Source organism: Dromiciops gliroides, chromosome 2, assembly GCF_019393635.1.
Source record: "Dromiciops gliroides isolate mDroGli1 chromosome 2, mDroGli1.pri, whole genome shotgun sequence".
Classification (NCBI taxonomy): domain Eukaryota; kingdom Metazoa; phylum Chordata; class Mammalia; order Microbiotheria; family Microbiotheriidae; genus Dromiciops; species Dromiciops gliroides.
The window spans coordinates 240,719,620-240,740,093 of NC_057862.1; the positions used below are offsets into that span (position 1 = coordinate 240,719,620).

General features: G+C 37.5%; 1 protein-coding gene across 1 annotated transcript in view; it reads right to left on the reverse strand.

Annotated features, from left to right (window-relative positions):
- Nucleotides 1–20,474, reverse strand: part of SIPA1L1 (signal induced proliferation associated 1 like 1) — a 381,936-nt gene that overhangs the window by 33,944 nt on the left and 327,518 nt on the right. The window contains 5 exon segments of the mRNA XM_043981815.1: nt 4,694–5,136; nt 7,857–7,975; nt 8,443–8,505; nt 10,940–11,064; nt 15,845–15,994. Coding sequence (XP_043837750.1) covers nt 4,694–5,136; nt 7,857–7,975; nt 8,443–8,505; nt 10,940–11,064; nt 15,845–15,994 — 900 coding nt within the window.

Here is a 20,474-nt window from a genome sequence, read left to right on the forward strand (position 1 = left end):
GCTTTATTTATTATAATTGTTGTTGTTATTACAGGGCATGAGGGTTAAGTGACTTGTCCAAGATCACATAGCTAGCAAGTGTATCAAGTGCCTGAGGCCAGATTTGAACTCAGGTCCTCCTGAATCCAGGGTCGGTGCTTTATCCACTGTGCCACCTAGCTGCCCCCATAGAGTGCTTTAAAAAAATTAATCTCATTTGATCCTCATAACAACCCTAATAGGTGCAATTATTATCCCCATTCTACAGCTGAGGAAACTAGAGGTTTGGTGGCTGAATCATCTATAGCTGGTATACATATTAACATAACTAAAATCCTAGATGTTTCTTGTGTATAAGAAAGAGAAGCAAAAGTACTTTAAGGTGCATAAGTTTTAATTGTTGTAACAAAAGTTTAAAATAATATACTTGTCTGACTGTAAGCTTTAAAAAGGTTTTATATTTCTAGATACTTAAAAATCAAAATAAGGTAGTTTAATTGAAATTTATAGAAGAAAAAAGTTGATACAGATGAAGAGGATTTAACATTCTAAGCAAGGCAAAAATGTTGCATGCATTGCTGTTTGGCTGTATGCCTGAGAAAATCCCTGTGAACTACTGAATCTATTGTAGACATCAACTCCTTAGCCAAAACTGCTAGAAAAAGCTCTCGACGCTTGATGCTTCCACTTCCTCATCTCACACGCCTCAACCTTGTGCAATCTTGCTTCCAACCTGAAGTTGGAAATTGATCTCTACGAGGTTACCAATGATCTCTCTCTCTCTTTTTTTTTAGCTAGTTAGCTGTGTGACCCTAGGCAAGTCACTTAACCCCACCTGCCTCACTTAAAAAAAAAAATGGATGGACAAATAAACAAACAAACAAATAAATAAATAAATAGTGTGAGAGCCTTTTAAAGTCTTTAATCCTTCCTGACCTCTCTCTGGGAATATATATGAGAAACTATTTACTCTTGGTTCTGTCCTCTTTTATGTGTTTCTGCTCCTTCTCAGTATCTTTGGCTAACTCATCATCCATGTCACATGCCTTAATTGTATGTGCATATCTCAAGATTGAGTCCTGGACCTTGTCCTCTGCCTGGGATTCTTAACATGAGGTTCATTGATGGTGGGTAGATTTTAGGGGGTCTGCTGAACTTAGATGAGAAAAAAAATTACACTAAGCATTTTAAAAATTATGAATGAAAAAATACATAATTCTGAGGTTTCATTTTAGCCTTCACCAGATTGCCAACAGGGTCCAAGATCCTACTGCATGCTGCAGGCAAGGTCAGACCTCAAAGATGGAGTAGTCAACCAAGGAATGCCAAATTGTAAAGGAAGGAGCCATCTGGAGACCAATCTTTTATCCTGACCACTAGTCATCATTTTGAAGAACTCATATTAAAATCCAAATTTGAGACAGCCAATGAAGTTATGGCACTGGCTGTTAGATTCCTACATTTCACTGGAAATGGTTTGAAAAAAAGCTTCAGCAAAACCAAACACCCACAAATAACATGACTTTTATCTAGCTAAAAAGTTTATAAGAATTAATAGGCTGACTTAAAAAGAAAATAATTCTGAGAAGTTATTAGTGCTTATGGTTTCTCTTAATGACACTCAGAAATAACAAATACTATGTAATTACCAACCTACTTTAATGTAGTTCTCATAGGATGCCACAAGAAGCCTGCAGTATCATCAATAGGGATAGTGGAAATGAACAGAGCCCAGCCAGAAATACTGCAGCAGAATTTAATCACTATAATTTACTTTTTGTCACCGATTCCCAGGTACAAGCTCTTTCACGCACTGTCAAGTGATCTCCACATTAATTATTGTTCCTGTCTTCTGAGGACACAAACACTCTAATTTGCAGTGATTTTAGCTCTTCCTGCGACGTTCATTTGGTTACCAAGTTCTTTTCTTCTAGCAGAGAATAGCTGTTAAATCTCTCATTCTACAGATCTTTTTCCTTATACAGACCCACTCAAATCACAAAGCATTTGAGTTATCAAAGTCCTAAAACTAATGTTATTCTATCAGGTTGGGGGCCAGGAGTGAAGGGAGCAGGCCTTGCCATTTCCCCCTCATTATTTGTGCCCTAAAGCCTCACATAATCCTTATTCTTCAAAACATTTTCATTTTTTAATGCATTAAAAGGTATTTTTAAATTTTTAAAATTATCTCTATCTAGCTAATGTAGAACAGAACATTAGATAATATACATGGTGAATTTAGCACCAATGCCGGGATCCAATCAAGTCAAAGTATGTTTTCTGTGGGATTTATCCTGGAGTAGGTTTGTAAAAGTAGTTCATTCAACACTGACTGACCCAACCCTGATGTTTTGTTTTGGGTACAAAGGAGTGATTGAACATAGCCTCATCAATTGCTGATTTCATTCAAATCTTGACTGATGGGACTGGACCTATGATCTTGGTAGTTTGAGGAGTTCCCAATATGGAATTTCTTCTACCCATGCAGATGGGCACCTACTATATAACTTATGGTCTTAGAGAACTACTGGGGGCAATGAGAAGTTACATGACTTGCCCAGGGTCACAGCCTATAGGTGTCAAGACCAGATCATTATCCACTATGCTATTCTGCCTATAAACTTATCACACATTATGGCAATTAAATTAGGAAAAAGTCCTGAAACTTTGGAACAGAACCTTATCTTCCAAATGTAACACAATTCTTGAAAGAAAAAAAAAGGTGTAGTGCTTTGAGACAAATAATTTAAGGGAAAACCAAAGGAATAAAGGATAGGGATAACCTTCTGAAATCCAGAGAAAATACTGTAATTTGTAAATATGTTCTGACTATATATAACTTAGAAGCAGTCAGTATGAAGGCTGGGAAGGCCAAACAGATACTCAAGTTGGGAAGCTATCAATTAGTTGCTTTTCTCCTCCTAAAGGATTAGGACACCTTTACCTTGCCCCCATTAATCATGCCCTCTACCAGGTACCTTGGAATGACTGCAGGAGTTGGAAGGAGAAAGATCTGGTTTACACGTGTGGTTGATACTTACTGCCGGGGCCTCAGATTTCCTTATTTGGAAAATGAGCACATCAGATTAGATGGTTTCTGAAGGCCCTTCCAGTCAGATTTAGGAACCTATCACTACACCATCTCTACGGTCCCTTCCACGTCTAAATCTATGATTCTACTGAGTGGATAGTAAAAGCAAATGCTTCTATACTGGTTCAAATAAAAAGCAAATGATTAAACTTACCTGGTGAGTCTAGTGAACTAGTGAAGGATGGGCACAGATAGTTTTGCAAGTAATATCGGAAGATTACTAAACCTCACTTAATAAGCCCTTTCTCCTCACGAGTATAGAAGATGACATGAGAGGTGAGAAAAGGACTTGACCATAGAGTAAAAGTAGAGGATGGCCCCCTTGATTCTCTGAAGAAGTAGGGAACCATGGGTGTGTAATAATGCATATCAATTTTCTGCTATATTAGTTTTGGAGATTTTTGTTCCTTTCTTCCTCTTTATATAAGTGATGACTCTCTAGGAGAGGATGAAGAGAGGGAAATTTATCTATCAAATGGGAAATATAAGTGATATGAAAACAGAAATAACCAATTTTTTAAAAAAGAAAGTGAAGAGTGAAAAAGAGAAACCAGTACTAAGATGGAAGTTTCACAAAAGGACTGGTAGAATGGATAACTTATAATAATAGGTCTAATCCCAATATTCGCTTTCTGGTTGAAAGCCAGGGGAGAAAAAGAAAAGAAAAATAGCACCCATTTTGTCCAGCTGAGCACTCTACAATTTTATTAGGGAATGCAGACTTTATCACACTGAGAGGTGTATGTATGGACATTTATACTGAGTTGTTTTATATGTCCCCCCTTTCTGGATCTATGATTATTCATTAGTGTGGGGAACCCTCAGGGATGAAACTCCCTCTTCTGAGATTTATAATCTTAGATTTTGGAATTTATAATCTCAAGTGCCTGGAAACATTGAGAGGGTTAAGTGAGTTATCCAGAGCTACACAGTCATTATGTGTCTGAGAGGAGATATGAACCCTAGTTTTCTTGGCCGAGGTTGTCTATCCAGTACAAAATGTTGCCCCTCATGTATGTATGTGTATGTGTGTACATTTATATATATGTGCACATGCACATGCACACACACACACACACACTGTATGCCATGGGCACACACTCCCTCTAAATTACTTAATCTGTCCTGCTGGATACCCCCTCCCATCCTTGTGAGATGAGGCTAAAAAAAATACCATGAAAGCATTTTGTAGTATTTGTTGTTCTGTCTAAATACTTGGCGGGGTTTTTCCCCAAAAAAAGTTTGCAAATAAGAGACAGTCCTATTTTGCATTGTCTATTATCAAATGATGGGCAAAATTATTGCCTTTTCTCTATGATTCTTTAAACGTGCCCAATAGCTTGAAATAATGAGCACATTAAGTAAAATAAATCTAATTCATATGCAATTTTTAAAAAGAGAGATGTGTAAGAATCCTCCAGTTTTAAAATTTATGATTGACAAGGCATTAAATGCATAATAATATTCTTTACTACCTTGAATACTTTTAGGATTCTGCTGAGCTGAATAAATAGGTGGTTTCCTTCAACTTTTTTGAATATTTATTTGGTAGACTATGAGATGGAAGAAAGAGATGTTAGATAGAGGATTGGGAATGAAGTGGTATCTGGAGAGGATTATTACCTTGTATGAGAAGCAGCATCATTAATACTAAAAGTACTATTCTCCCTTGTTAAAGGATTAGAGGAGGGTTGGCTCTTGCTATGGATATCCAGGCTTAGTGAAGACTCTGTCTTCCGATCTACTCCATGACTCTCTTTCTCTAAGGTCCTATCTGCCATGGAGACAACTTCGCTGGAGCTGTGCCACAGAGGTGCCACCTTCTCCTTTCCAGGTCCTGAGCGTGGGGATGATGTAGCAGCTCCCAGAGATGCGGTGCTGCCATGGCTGGGGCCATATGACGTGGTGTCTATGCCACTATCCGCAGAGGTGCCTTGGAGATAGTTGTAGCTATTGAGCTCAGACTCTGTGCGGTCGCCTTCATACCACTTCTCATCACTGTGAGCACTTGATGCATTGCTGGACAGAGTATTGCTGCTGGAGTGGCTTGAGTAATGACTATCAGACTGAAAAGATAAAGTCAAGGTTTTACTTCGTGTCTACAAGGAAAACATAGGTAAAGGAACAAGGCACTACTGGAAGTCTGTTTTATAAGTTCTTGATGGATCAAGGCGAAATAGTTCTTGCAGTGGGGCACATCAAAGCTGGACAGATGGCATCTCAAAAGAACCCCACAATTCTAGCCTATTTAAAAGAACCCACAGCAAAATATGTGTGGGGGGGGCAATCTTTTTAAGAACATTTTCCATTACTTGTTCAGAGTTCACATGAAAAGAAAGCATGTCTTTAAAAAGTCTTAAGCACCTCATTTAATCTTAAAAATAGAAGGGGATGCCATTTCTAAAGGACTTGTCATTTGGAAGAATTCATTATTCCAGAAGGCCTGATTACTCACAGTAACCTGAGGAACAGAACAGATGTAAGACTGACTCCCAAATAAATTTCACTTTCTGTCATCCCCCAACTCCTTCATATTTAGGAAGCACTTTCCTGGAAGTGACACCTTCCCATTTAATGATTTTTAATCAGAAGCATGTCCTAGGCAATGCCTATGTTGTTTAATGGGGGCATGTTCTAGAATCCCTAGAAAATCATTTAATTCATTATCTAGAGAAAAGGAGAAAGAAGAAATGAGATTCAAAACACATAGGCAATTAAAATAGTGTTTCAATTAAGACAGGTTTCTGCTTTTTGGTGGAGATGAAAAGTAGGCTGAGGAGAGAAGGAAGCATGCATATATTATTTATTTAAAGAGGACTCAATACATTCTTCATTTGGCTGACGTCATGGGGAAGGCATTTCAACTTTGTTTAACTATCCTCATTAAGGGATAAATCTATCTGCAGGAGAGAACTGGTGCTGATTTAAATCACTATATATGTCACTAATACGTATTTTTCCTCCAGGGTGAAGTGTTTTTATGAAAAGGAACTGAAATTAATTCAGACTAAAGTGTAAATAACTGGTAACTGACATTTTGATTGAAGGAATGAAAAGCCTTTGGTGAAAATGCAATATCAACAGTTGAGGGAGAATGTTTTGGACAGAGGACCTCCTCTGCAGTCCATGAGACTTTATGAGTAGGTCCCACCTAATCTTTCCCCAGCAGTCACTTTAGCACCCAGTGTGGAGTGGCAGTTGCTTACAGTGAATTTTTGTTTGTTTCTCAAATATCTGAATGGAGCTGTGATCTGGTTTCAGAAGATCCCTTCAACAATGGAGAGCCTTACTCCTCTATGCCTGTCCATCCTATATGACTCTTGTCCCTGTCCTCCTCAAAGTTCAATATAGGAAATCCAAACTAAAATCCTGAAGTGACCAAATTTATTATCAATTCTTGTTTATACATGGTAACAAAGAATAGTAGTAAGTACCTTGCACATAGTAAAAGACTGCTGAACTGAAATTAATGGTAATCATAAGCCTGTGGGAGTGAGGATGGCATGGATGAACAGGAACAATAGATAATAATACTTTTAAAAAAATGCACACTTGAAGTATGTCATGTGCTGCTTGTAAAGAGCTATGCATCTATCATTCCAGGACCAGCCTAGCTGGTCCTCTAGATTGGCCACCAAGTGATAAAACTTTTTGGCCATAAAAATGCTTAAAGTCTACCTAGTAAGATGTGCAAAAATTAGAAAGATCTTTGAAGTATTATATTTTAATTCTGAGATTGTATTTTTCTTAATTGTATTTTTCTTATTTTTCTTAATTAAAAAAAAATATTTCCTAAGGTCTTAGAAGAAAACAGAGAACTCACAACCAGGAAAGTTCATAGTAAAGACCTGGAAGGGGCTTTAAGAGGTAACCTGGGGGGCAGGTACGTGGCACAGTGGATAAAGCACCGGCCCTGGATTCAGGAGGACCTGAGTTCAAATCCGACCTCAGACACTTGATACTTACTAGCTGTGTGACTCTGGGCAAGTCACTTAACCCTCACTGCCCTGGGGTAAAAAAAAAAAAGAGGTAACCTGGATCCAACTCTTGCCATTTTTTAAGATGAAACTGACATCCAAGTGCATTACCTAAGGATCATATAGATAGTAAATGATAAAGCTAGGATTTGTAGATAGGCCTTCTGCCTCTAAATTCAGAGTTCTTTCCACTGTACATAGTTCATAAATTGGTCTTGAGAGATTAACTACTTGGATAGAACTCACATTCAAATAAGTGACTGTCCTTCTTAAAGAACTTTCCAAAATACTTTGAACATTCTGGGTATTTCATAAATGTTGATGACTAGCCATGTGAGCTGAGTTCCCACTAAAATATGAAAATGTATCTTGTCCTAAGACCTACAGGAATAGGACAATAACAATTTTTTAAAAATAGTAGACCTCTTTGTAAATCTCATAAGCTATAACTTCAGGAATTAACAATTTTCAATATAAGAATTCATAATGAATGTTTAACTGTAGGGTAATCAACATTCCCACAGATCTTTTGTTTATTCTCAATGCCAGAACCTAAATCACCTATTTAACTGGCTGGAATATATTTCCACGAATACATTTATTGTTAGACTTCACTTAGGCTTCAGAATATTGAAAAGGTAAAAGAGGCCTGCTTTGATGCTTCTTTTACATTTCAACAAAGAAATTCTATCTAGAGCTGACTCTGTAATAACATTTCTGAAAGGTATTAACTCTGAGTTATATAAAGATATCTCTGGCTAGGAAGTAAAACCTTTCAAGGTCTTTTGTTGTTTCTTAAGTGAACTTACATGCCCTTGTTTGTTCGGTGACAAATGAACAACTGGATCCTGCCGCATTAATCTCCCACTAGGACTCTCCCGGAAAGATGGCAATACCTTTGATACAGTTGGGAGGTGGCATGTTGGCTCTGGAATATAACACATGATATTAGGTACAAGCACGAGATAAAGGCAAGAACATGAGTAACAAATGAAGACGGCTTGGCATTGCATCTCTCAGTTCACTGATCAGCAAACTTGAAACTTCAGCAATAAAGCTTACTGAGAGTTGACATGATAGACAGCATGTCAGAAACTGCGTAGTTGATGGATAAAGCTTGCAGCTGGTGACGGTGTGTCACATCGGACACAGTAGCATAGCCAAGTACCACCAAACCAAAAAAGAAAAGAAAAAAACAAACAAAAAAAAAAAAGGCCATGAGCGACAGGGCAGAGTTTGTAATCCACTTTTAATTTGAGGGGAAATTTAGAACATATGGGTTGGAATATATGAAATTAATTGTGACATTTGGCTAACCTAGCTTGAACTACATTACCTGGACAGGCATGGATGCAGTTACATATTACTTACCATGGTACTTTGGAAATATTTTACCTGTATATTCATGCTGCTCGAGGACAAAAGAATTGAAATCCTGAGGTCCTCTATAACTGTAAGCTAGGCACAACAGAAAAGACACATAGCAACTAGTTTACTTCAAACATTAGCTTCCTTTTGAACTCCAAGTTGGTATTAAAGTGGGGTTCCAAAGGTGAAAGATCAATTGTTTATCAGTATTCTCTTTAATAGAATATTGCCCAAAACTGGTACAAATAATACAGAACTTATCCTGAAGGATTAAGGCATTTTGTAATCTATTCTCCTTACTGCTCTTCTTAACCATATCTGAAAGACGATTGGCCTCAAAACTGTTACCCAAAGAAACCCCTACCCTATGGACTGATCCAGCCAAGCAAGGATGATCACCTCTCTGCTGTGAGGACTGGCAAGAGAAGCTTAAAGCCCTCTGATTTCTTTCTCAGTAGCATATTTTCACAGACAGAGAAAGGTGAGGCAAGAAGGAAAATTTCCCAGATATTGTGAATTAGTGAAACGTGGGTTGTTAGAGAATGTCATCCTTGCAAAATTAGGCCCATAACTGACTATAACTATACCTAAGTACAGATGAGGGAAACATGTACTTCATTATGTAGCTATTACTTCTGAACCCTCCCTATTATTACTTCTACCATTCAAGTCTCTATATTTCCTTTGGGTATAAACAGGTAACTAACTACTTATATGCCATAAAAAAATAGCTCTTAGAGTTCTCAACAACTCTCTTTTAAGTTGCAAGCCCAAAGAAAACCTTGAGTTTTGGAATAAAGAGAGGATTCCACTCTTATGTATCCCCTCAGACTGTAGTAAAAAAATGCTTCTTCTCAGAAACACTATGATGCATTCCTAAAAAGTATATGAAAATGCTATTTACTAAAGGAATGAAAAGATTTCCAGAATCCTTCATCAGCATTAGCTTTAGGGCCTGATGTGCTGAGTAAAGCTATGACACTGAATTAAAAGAGACGTGAGGAAAAAAAAAAATCTAAGTTTATGTGAAAGAATAAATCTAAGTTCACAAGGAATCTCATCATGACCCTTCTTAGTATCAAGATACATGTTCATCTCTTGCTCCCTACTCCTACCCTCTTTCACTCTGTATATATAAGAACTATGCTTTTGTGGCACAAAAGTATCTGGTCTGCCGGCGACTCTCCTCAAAGACTGAACGATCCCCCACCCCTCCCCACAAGCTGCAAAAATAATACTGAACGAGGGATTGGTTTTACATGTGTCGTTGCCATCACAACAGTATCAAAACATATGTGATTAAACTTAGTCTATCAAAATGAGAGCTACAGATCTGTACAATCTTAAGTTTTTTTCATATTAAACAGGGGTAGAAATGGGGGTGGGGGAGAGTGAAGAACGACAGATGGCTTCAATAACAAGGCACAGCACACTGAGTTTCTGAAGTTACTGGAATAAAGCATATCTTCAGAACCTGAGAATTACATTTCACTTCATAAACTCCTGTCTCTGTGAAATATCCTTCCACCCCGTCCCATCCTCCATTATCTGCAAACATAATTATGTGAGGATAGCAATCAAATATAAAATAGTAACAAGAGCTGCTTTTTCAGTGATGATAAAACAGTCTTCAGCTTAGAAAGTTGAGCTTTTCTTAGCCTTGAAATTTCCTTATATTGCATCCCATATTGATAGTGACTCTGCCATTTACTGTTGATGGAGACGGGAAAGGAAAATCTAGCTGCCCAGACCCATGCCATTTCTGGTGAAACAACTTCACAGAAACAGTTGCTGGGGGAAAAATAATAATAAAATAAAATAAATTTGTGGCACAATTTTGCTGGTACCAACTTGTGTCACTACATCATTGAGAAGGAATGATATGCTGAGAATCCCACACAAGAGCTTAATAATGCAAAGATGTTGTGCTCACCTATTTTATGCTACTAACACATTTCCTTAGTCAACAGCTTAATTGTAGAGAGCAATGAAAATGTATACAATGGTAGAAAAAGTATCTAATCAAGTGACAGGCTTATTTGCTTATTTAAATCTTCACTGTATTTTTTCCATTTTGTACTAGGATTTCTAAAAAATAAAAATAAAACCTACAGGTCCAATGCATATATGGCACCATTTGGAAAGATACTAAAGGAAATGTTAAGTAAACTAAGCAAAAACTAAAACAAAATGAGGAGAAATGGTTCACATACATGTTAGTGGTTTAGATGGCTATTCTTGATACTTAAGGTGCTGATGACTTACTAGTCTATCTGTCTATCCTAAAAGCAGATCTCATGCAAGATAGTCCTTAAATCCTTTGTGGTTTACTCACTGATTTCCAGGAAGAGTGGCTGGGACAGTCTAAGGGGGTCCTGATTCTAACTCACCTTTATTAATAAATTAGACTTCTGTTCAAAGATTTAAAGACAGATCATTTATTTCACTTTTTGAAGTCATCTTCTGGATGCCAAAGTCACATTTGGTGAAAACAATTTTCTTTCTGTAGAAATGAATGACCTACCCATCTGGTCGACAATGCTCTCTTCACTTCTCTGCCAACTGGGAGTGGCTTTCCCACTGCCGCTGATGTCTGTCTGAGTGTTCTGCCGGTCAATGGAGGCTGGGGATCTTCGGCTCATTCCAAACCTAGGATAATCCCCCAGAACAAAAGCAAAGATTTCACTAACATCATACATAAAGAGAAGGTGGTCATGATGTGACACTCAAGAATGTGACAAAAATAGAATCATATAGGTATATATGATTATATATATATATATATATATATATATATATATATATATATATATAGCTATGTATGTTAGACTACTGCTCTGTATGCATAAAAATATGACAAGTTGGTATCAGGGCCAATAGACAGTAGCCATTTATGATTATGACTTCTGATTTGACCTAGGAGATAAAAGTTACATAACTGGTTAAGTCCTGTCCTAGTTTAACTGCTTTTTACAAATGATGAAAAGAGGCCCAGACAAGCTGAGTGTCTTGCCTTGAGGTCATATAGGTAGTAAATGGCAGAGGAAGGATTTGAACTGTCCCATGATATCACCCTAAGTACAAATGATAATGTTATCTCTGATGTGGCAACTTACATTTGATCCAAAAATTCAGTCTTCTGCACATATAAGAAAAGTATTCATGCCAACAAAGGACTGGACACATACACTGCTTTGCCACCACCTCCGCAGACAAGACACATCTAGCTCTGAAACTGTCAACTATACTGAGATTAGGCAATGTTAAAAATGTAAATTTGGCCCCCAAAGAACGAGTTAAACAAAGTTTCATGAATTCTACCAAAAAAAAGGTTGTTCCTGAAAGTTATACATTTAAAGAATCTAAATCTAGGTATAGATTCTCTTGTCTCCTACATGGGTTCTTAACCTCTTTTGTGTCAAGAACCCCTCTGGTAGTCTGATGAAGCATATGGATGCATTTTCAGAATAATGATTTTAAATTTGTAAAACAAAAGTCTTAGACTTTTGGGACAACCTGTACACAGAATTGCAAAATTACTCAATTAAACTGAGTTAATGAACCCCAAGTTAAGAACCCTTCCTTATAAGGTTTTAAATAGTATCAAAGGGTAATAGTAGTTTCCTCTAGTTTGTTTCAATAAACAAGTTTGAATTTGATTTTATATTAATACCATTATTCTTTGAAGAGCTAAACAAATCATAATTCTGAATACTTTCAACATCCCTGTTAAAAATAAGGAACTGTTAAAAAAAAGGGGGGGACTGTTAGGTGGATCAGCAAAGTCAGAAAAAAAAGTCTTCTTGTTCTTAATGTACTAGATATTCACTGGATGGATATACAGATATTGATCCTAATTTGTATTTTCGGTTGTTTAGCAGTGGTGATGGGTCCTATAAATTTAGACAGGTTCAGTGTTCCCACTGCCCTTTCTTCTCTGTATGTCTTTCTTCTTCTAAACTCTACTCTTTTGACACAGGTGCCTCTGCCAATAACACCAGTTGAAGACTAGAAAGCAATTTAACAATTATGAAATTGTAGGAAAAATAACTAAAAAGAACAGAGAGCATCTGAAAAGGATGAAAGTTAGACTTGATATTAGGGAAAACTTTCTAAGAATTAGGGCTATCTCAAAGTGAAATGGGCAACCTGTGAAATTGGTGGGTCCTTCAGCTCATTAGCAGTTGGGGGACTACTTGTCAGGACTATTCGGCCCCTGAGATCCCTTCCTGTTCACATTCTGTGACCTATTTGACCTTGGGCAAATCACTGAACATGTCTGGGGAGATGGAAGGAGTTATCTCTAAGGTCTCTTCCCCCCTCTAAACCCCATAAAATTATCTGGCTCAAATAGGATTCAAGCTTAGGGCCATGGTGCTATTACCTAGTTCCAACAAGGGAACTAATGTCTATTAGCTAATAAAACGTAAAGATACTATTTCAAAGGGAGAAAAAAAAGACGTTATCGGTACAGTTGGTTTAGAGATTAAATGCTGAATCAAATAGTTAAATTCTTTTTACAAACTTTGTAAGACAGATTTCCTATGACTTCACCAGTATGGAAGGTCCCTCCATTGATGTATCAGAAATTATAGCCAGAGAGCATCCTGGGAAAAGGAGAGGTAAATGACTTGGATAAGAACAAACAGTATGTCAAAGGCAGGACCTGAACCCATGCCTGAGTCCAAGTCTAGCCTTCCAGTCACTGTGCCATACTGCCTGCCTTTCATTATGATGGGATCACGGTATAGATTTCAGAGCTGGCTGTCATCTAAAATAGTTCGGAGGAACTCTACCACAGCTCCCAGAAAGCACCCTGCTTTCACATTCACTTATGGTAATCACCATCTTAACAATTAGGTTGCAATTAGCTTTTTTTTTTTTTTAAAAAGACTAACCAGGCCTTTTAAACCAAACAATTAAAACAGAAGAAAGCACAGAGAGAACACCTTGTTAGTAACCAGGTAGCCAGACTTGAAGCAACACTGATATATTAGCTAAGCAATCCTGGGCAAATCACTTAAGATCTCAGAGCTCTAGACAATTCTCCAAAGCTCTAAGATGCAGAGAAGGTACTGACCTGCCCTGGTAGAGGGAGTTTCAACATCTCCAAGTTCCCTAGACCAGTAAAAACAAAGCTCCAGTCCCTATCCCCTCACTAAAACAGAAAATATTCAGTAATGTATATTGTATTGTTTCATTGTTACTAATTCTATGAAATCTCTTAACATGAAAAGAGCTAAAATTTGTTTCTTACTGTCATGTTAATAAAAAACGAATTTATTTCAGGCAGTCTAAGAAGGGAAAAGGTATAATCTGTAATGATTTGATTGACCTAACATGGCTTTCATAAAGAATGGTTCTAAATAAATAGTGATGAGAGCTTTAGCTCATTTTCAGTTTGTGACTTCTTGTGAAATGTCAACAAAATTATCAAAGAAACACATTCACATGTTAAAACTATGTAAGAAAGGAATTTTGGGGGAATAGAAACTTTAGATTCTATAAACATTTCACATAGTTTAAGTTCTTGGTAGTATCATCATAGCAAAAACTCTTTGATAATTATGTTTTACTTGTTTCCTTGGGCAAAAGATACTTTAGTGCATGTCATGTAATGTTACTGCTGCTAATTACTTTCCCACCTTCAGAGATTCCAATTTATTTCTTTTTTTCACATCCTTGGAAATTGCCACACGCTTAAGTGTTTTACTTTATGAGTCTTACCCAAAGGAAAATAATGGCTTTCAGGTGGCTCAGTGATTTCAAGAAGGATGAAAAATATCAGGGAAAGGTTACAGAAAACTTTCAACATTTGAAAAGAGCAAGCCAATGGTCTGGGATGTGAGTAGCTTTTACCCACTTCCACAATAATGCATACTGCAAACAATGAAAGCAGTTTCTACTAAATCCACTAGACAAGTTAATGCTATGAAGAAATGTGGCACATGAAATTAGCCGATTTAATGAAGTGGATGGACTTTAGCTCATGTGATAATTCAGCATTCCCAGAGACTATGGTATAATTTTTTTTTGGGGGGGTGGGGTGGGGAGGCAGTTGGGGTTAAGCGACTTGCCCAGGGTCACACAGCTAGTAAGTGTTAAGTGTCTGAGGTCGGATTTGAACTCAGGTCCTCCTGAATCCAGGGCTGGTGCTCTATCCACTGCGCTATCTAGCTGCCCCAAGGCCTCTTCTTGAGAAGACTCTTCAAGAGTATACCATAGTCTAGGGGCAGCTAGGTGGCTTAACCCCAATTGCTTCACCCAAAATAAATAAATAAATAAATAAAAAGAAGAGGCTTTAAGTAGACATCAAAACATTTTCTTTTCTGGAATATGAACCACATTTTTAATTTAGTGTTTAATGTATGAAAGTGTGCATGCATATATGTGTATGTCTGTGTGAGCGCACATATGCATGCAGACATACACACTGCTAAAGTCTTATTCTGACTGCCTCATTGTGATCTAGTGGCAATACTAGATTGCTGAGGATGTAACAGTGAGGTTAGGTCTTAGCAGATGGAAGAACTTTTAGTATGGTATAGAGAATTACATGTTTTATAACTTTCACCAGAAGGTTGTCCACAACATGATGAATTTTCTTGAGCCATAATTTATGTCTATTAAGTTTTTGAAGGGTTGTGTCCTGTAATGAAGGAAATAGCACCCACCCTGATGAAATCTTGAGCCTGGAGACAGGAGGATTTAAGTTGAAATCCAGCCTCAAACACTTATTAGCTGTGTGACTCTGGGCAAGTGACTCAACTTCTGCTTGTCTCAGTTTCCTCAATTGTAAAATGGGGAAAATAATAGCACCTCCCTCAGAAGGTTGTTGTGAGGACCAAATGAAATAATATTTGAGCTTAGCACAGTGCCTGGCACGTTAGGAGTTATATAAATGCTTGTTTCCCGTGCCAATCCCTTCTGCTGGATCCCTGCTATCTCACCAAAGTATACACTGTCTGTTTAGCTTTTAAAAACTTTCACTACCTGGTCACAATCTTTCTAGCCTCATTGTACATTACTGGCACTCCTGAATTCTGCAGCTGAACCACACTGGCCTCCTTTCTGTTCCCAACACACAACTCCAGTTTGGGTACCTTTGTACTGGTCATTCTCCATGCCTTGAATGCCCTCTAGCCTTGCCTCTGTCTCACAGAAAGCCTCTCTTCCCTCAAGATGCAACTTAAGCACCATTTGGTACATTTTTATTCCAGATATCTCCTAATTGTTAATGCCTTTGCTCCCTAATTTTCTTTTATGTTTATTCTGTATATACTTTACGTGTCTTCCCCCATTAGAATTTAAGCTTCTTTAGAGTAGGAATTAATTCATTCTTTGTATTTGCATCTCCTGCATCTAGCACACAGTAGGCACTTTATAACTGTTTGGTGATTGAAAAAAATGGTGCAAGCAGCATACCTACCCTTCAGGCATGGATTTTTGTCTGTAAGTGCCCCCACCAGAGCCAGTCTCACTAGATGAAGACAGGTTGCTAGGGGAGTTACGACATTGCTGTGATCTTGCTAAAGCAATGGATGAAACTGTCACATAGATGTCAGAACCAGGAGACAACCTGTGTATGCAAACCAAAAATATAAAGTCAACAACTCAAAAGAGAATATCCCAAGGCAATGCATGATGTATGATGTTGCATGAACTGCAACCCAGCAGTGACTGGGTTTTCATGGGGATGGTGAAAAATGAAAGTAGCCAATGGAAAATTTCCCTTATAAATCTCCTCCTTGGGGAAAATAGCTGGAAAGCTGCCTTGGGGAGAGGGAGTTTAAGGAGAAAATGAACCAAAAAAAAAAAAAAACAAACCCCAAAACCAAAAACCAACCAACCAAAAAAAAAAAGAAAATATAAGCATATCTAAAATTTTTTTGGATATAAATTGGGTTAATTACTTTTATAATCTTCAAATATGTAACAGTATTGCACCCAAGTAGCATGAAATGAAGCTCAATTTTTCACATTAGTTCTGAAAGCAGTTCTTCACCACAATTGAGCCTGGAGGCAGGAAAACCTGAGTTCAAATTTAGCCTCAGACACTTAATACCTCTGTGACCTGTACATGTCACTTAACCTCAGGCTACCTAAGTTTCTTCCATTGTAAAAAGGGCAAACTAATAGCACCTACCTCCCAGGCTTGTTGTAAGGATCAATAAAATAATATTGTTAAAAAAGCATTCAGCATGGTACAAAGAAGGTGTTATAGAAATGCTTATTCCTTTCCCTTGAATAATTTGACCGATGACACTGTTGTCTCTATGGGCTTCTTTACCACCTAATCTTTTTAACTGAAAATTTGGATTATGTACTCAATTTCTATAATGCATAAGCCTGGTACATGAAAAATAGCCATCAAAAAGTCAACAATAACAGGTACATAATCCTTTTAACAGGGCAGTTAGGTGACACAATAGAGCACTGGGCTTGAAAGCAAGAAAACTTGAGTTCAAATTCAGCCTCAGATGCTTGTTAGCTGTGTGGCCCTGGGAAAGTCACTTAACCCTATTTGCCTCAGTTTCCTCATCTATAAAATGACCTGGAGAAGGAAATGGCAAACCACTTGAGCATCTTTGCCAAGAAAACCCCAAATGGGATCACGAAGAGCTGGATATGACAAAACACTCAACAACAACAACAACAAAAAAAAACACCCAAATTATAACTCCTGTCAGGATTTTAATAATTTGCATTTAGCTATAATTCTACAAACATTTACTTAAAATATGTCTTCATCATCACTTGCTTCCTGAATTTCAAGACAAAAAGCATGGCTTTGTTGCAAGGGCAGAGACCAGACCTTTATGCATTAGCAAGTTCTATTAAACACTATAATTGATGCTAACAATGATTAATTTGAAGAAATATCTTCTTTTCTGATGGATTACAGATGCGTTATAGAACAAGATGCATCTGTGTTGCATTATAGAATGAGGGTTTCAAACTTTGGAAAGTCTTCTGTACTTACTGCTCTTGGAAGGAAAAAAAGACTGGCTTCATTAATACCAACTTTTTTATGGTTAAAAAAATCCTTTTAAAATGGTACTTTGACATATCTGTAAAAACCTTGGACTTATTTTTCATAGAATAATAAAATGACAGATTTGAATTTGGATGGCACCTCAGAGACATTCTAGTGCAACTCCTTTGTTTTATGGATGAAGAAGTAAGGCCAAATAAAGTAACTGCCTCTAAGTGGTTAGAAGTTACAAAATATCAACATTAGAACCTGAATCTTGGTCTTCCTGACTACAAGTCCAGCACTCTATTGACTCTGCAAGGCTGATTCTCTTTTCCTTAGCAGAGACTTTAATTAAAGCATATACTGTTTTAGATGACAATTTTCTTGAATTGAAGGTATTTGATACCTTAAATCAAATTTCTGGAGTCAGCCAAATGTATTACAAAACAAATACCCAGTTTAGTTCCCTTCAAGGGGTTTTAGAGACAGGAACTGTGATATGAAGGGAAACATCATAGGAAACTGAAGAATTTCTTTCATAGTGAAAAAAAAAAGCAGAGGTCAACAATTATTTGTTGGAGGAGAAAGGGAAAAGAGTAAGAATCTGAATGTAATAAAAAGGTAAAGAATTCCTGGCTGAAAGGTGAAAATACACATTAATTAGGTAAAATTTAAAAAGCAATTTAAAATACATTCTCAGGCAGCTAGGTGGCACAGTGGATAAAGCACCAGCCTTAGATTCAGGAGGACCTGAGTTCAAATATGGCCTCAGACACTTGACATTTACAAGCTGTGTGACTCTGGGCACTTAACCCTCATTGCCCTGCAAAAACCAAATCAAACCAAACCAAAACAAAAAAAATTCTCACTGCTGGAACTTGCACAAATTACTCCACTTGAGTCGGTTTCCTCATCTCTAAAATGGGGATAATGGTATAGAACCTGTCTACCACATGGGATTATACTGAGGAGAATAAAGATGTTTTCTGAATGTATAGTGTGCAGAAAGAATGGTCACACAGAAGAAAATTCAACTTTAGAACATCTTGTGAATTAGCCACAGAGGCAAAAACAAGAGGGCTCCATTGGTTGTCTGTCTGGATAGAAAAGCAGAAGACTAGAGACAGCCTGATGAAAATTAGATCCTTTAACAAAAGCATTTCACTTGGAAAGACAAAGGTCAGGAGGTTACAACAGTCTTATGAAAGAACATCAGCTATAGACAGAACTATTTACTGTCATAAGAGTGACAGATGCACTTGATAAAAGGAGGCAGAGTTGATGGGAAATAGTGGAGCCAGGGTCAGGAGCCAGCCCAGAATCCCTCCCTCATTAAGCCTCATGTCCTCAGTTCCTTATGGCTACTTTCCATTTAGATTAATAGGTACTCATAGATAAAAGATGAAAAAAACACTAGAAATGTGGAGTGTTCTGCTGTGTTGAACAGTGAATCTTAAGCAATCTTTTAATCCAACCACTCTAGGAGGTATATGAGGAAAAACCTAGAAGAGCCTTAGCAGGTGATTTTAAGTAGCAAACTGGGAATCTTCTCTTAGGAGATGAGGGGGCTCCTGAAATTCCAAGGGGAGGAAGAGATTAGCAAGGTACTGGGAAGTTACAAGTTGTAAGAGTGCACAGGTTTCTAGAGTTCCTTATTTTCTTTGCCCATAATAAAATAATTCCAGTCTGCTATGCAGGAGAGAGGAGCAGTTCTGAGATGCTAACTGCCAGTTTCACAAACTACCTGAGGCCAGCAATACAAAGATGATCCAGACCCAACCCTTTATAAAAGATACTCGGGTGAAATGGTGACATTTTACTGTTGGGGTGAGAAAAATGATTTATCTCCATGTACTCTCCATTTTCTCTTGCTCACAATCCCAAACGTAAGGTGGGGTCTCAGAAATACAATCCCTTCTTTGGTATTTCCTATGGATTAGTAGGCAGTACATACATTAGGACTGTTGTTCTAGCTTCTCAAAAGATTAGCCGGAAGAACAAATGGGAGGCAGATTTAGATAAAGAGTTGGGACACCCCAGGTAAGAGCACCAAAATGGATTTGTATTTCGGTAATGTTAAAGAAACCATCTGGCCACTCTGTGTTGACTGCCTTTGTCTGAGAGAGTCCAAATTTAGGGTGAATAAAAAGCCATTGATTTAATAAAATACTGGTAATTTTGAGTCATTTCACATTGTTATTCTAGCTTAAAATCATAATCTGGCCAGTGCTACCATATCAAGCTCCAGGGCCCAGTCTGGAGGATGGAAATAGTAAATGTTTGCAGGCTGAGTGCTCTCTAGTGGCAAGTGGGAATACTGCAGCTCTTCCATACTGAGAAACATAACTACCTGGACTATTTTGAGGGTGTTTTGAATATAAACAACCAATTGGACAATTCAGATATTACAATCTTTCTTTGGGTAATTAATAAAGTGGCACATTTTTTAAAATGTAGGTATATGGAAGGCAGCAGGGGAGCCAATGTAGGCTGCTTATCCTATTGCAGTGTTCCAAGAGTTATACCTGCCACATGTTTAAGTTAAAAAAAAAAAAAGAGTCCTCCCTCTCTTCCCAGCACCTCAAACCCTCTACATTCAGCTAAAATACCTAATGCTAGATTTTGGCTCTAGCTCATTTTATTTGGCAAGTGCTTCAGAAAATTCCACTTGGTTATTGGAGTTACCCCAAAGGGAGGAAAAAAAGCATTTTTTTAGATGATCAGCATTCATTCCTCTTCTGCATTCATAAAACTCAATAGTGGCTTTGTTTTCTAACAGTGTATACAAAGAACACATAAATAGCAACTAACAGAATATAATCAAGATATTTTTACTGATCTGCAGTATGTAGCAAGTTCCAATATTAACCCCTGTTTTTGACTATCTGATCTTTTTTAAAATGTTCTGATTTTGACACCTTGACACCAAAAAAATTCAGAGATGGAAAAATACAGGCATTTAGTTCAGGGAGTTAGAGGGATAGAACACGTGTCAGCAATGTGTGGCACGTCTACCAAAGATGGCATGCAGCCAATTTTCATTGGTATATCAACTATACCCATCACTTCCTGCAATCACCTC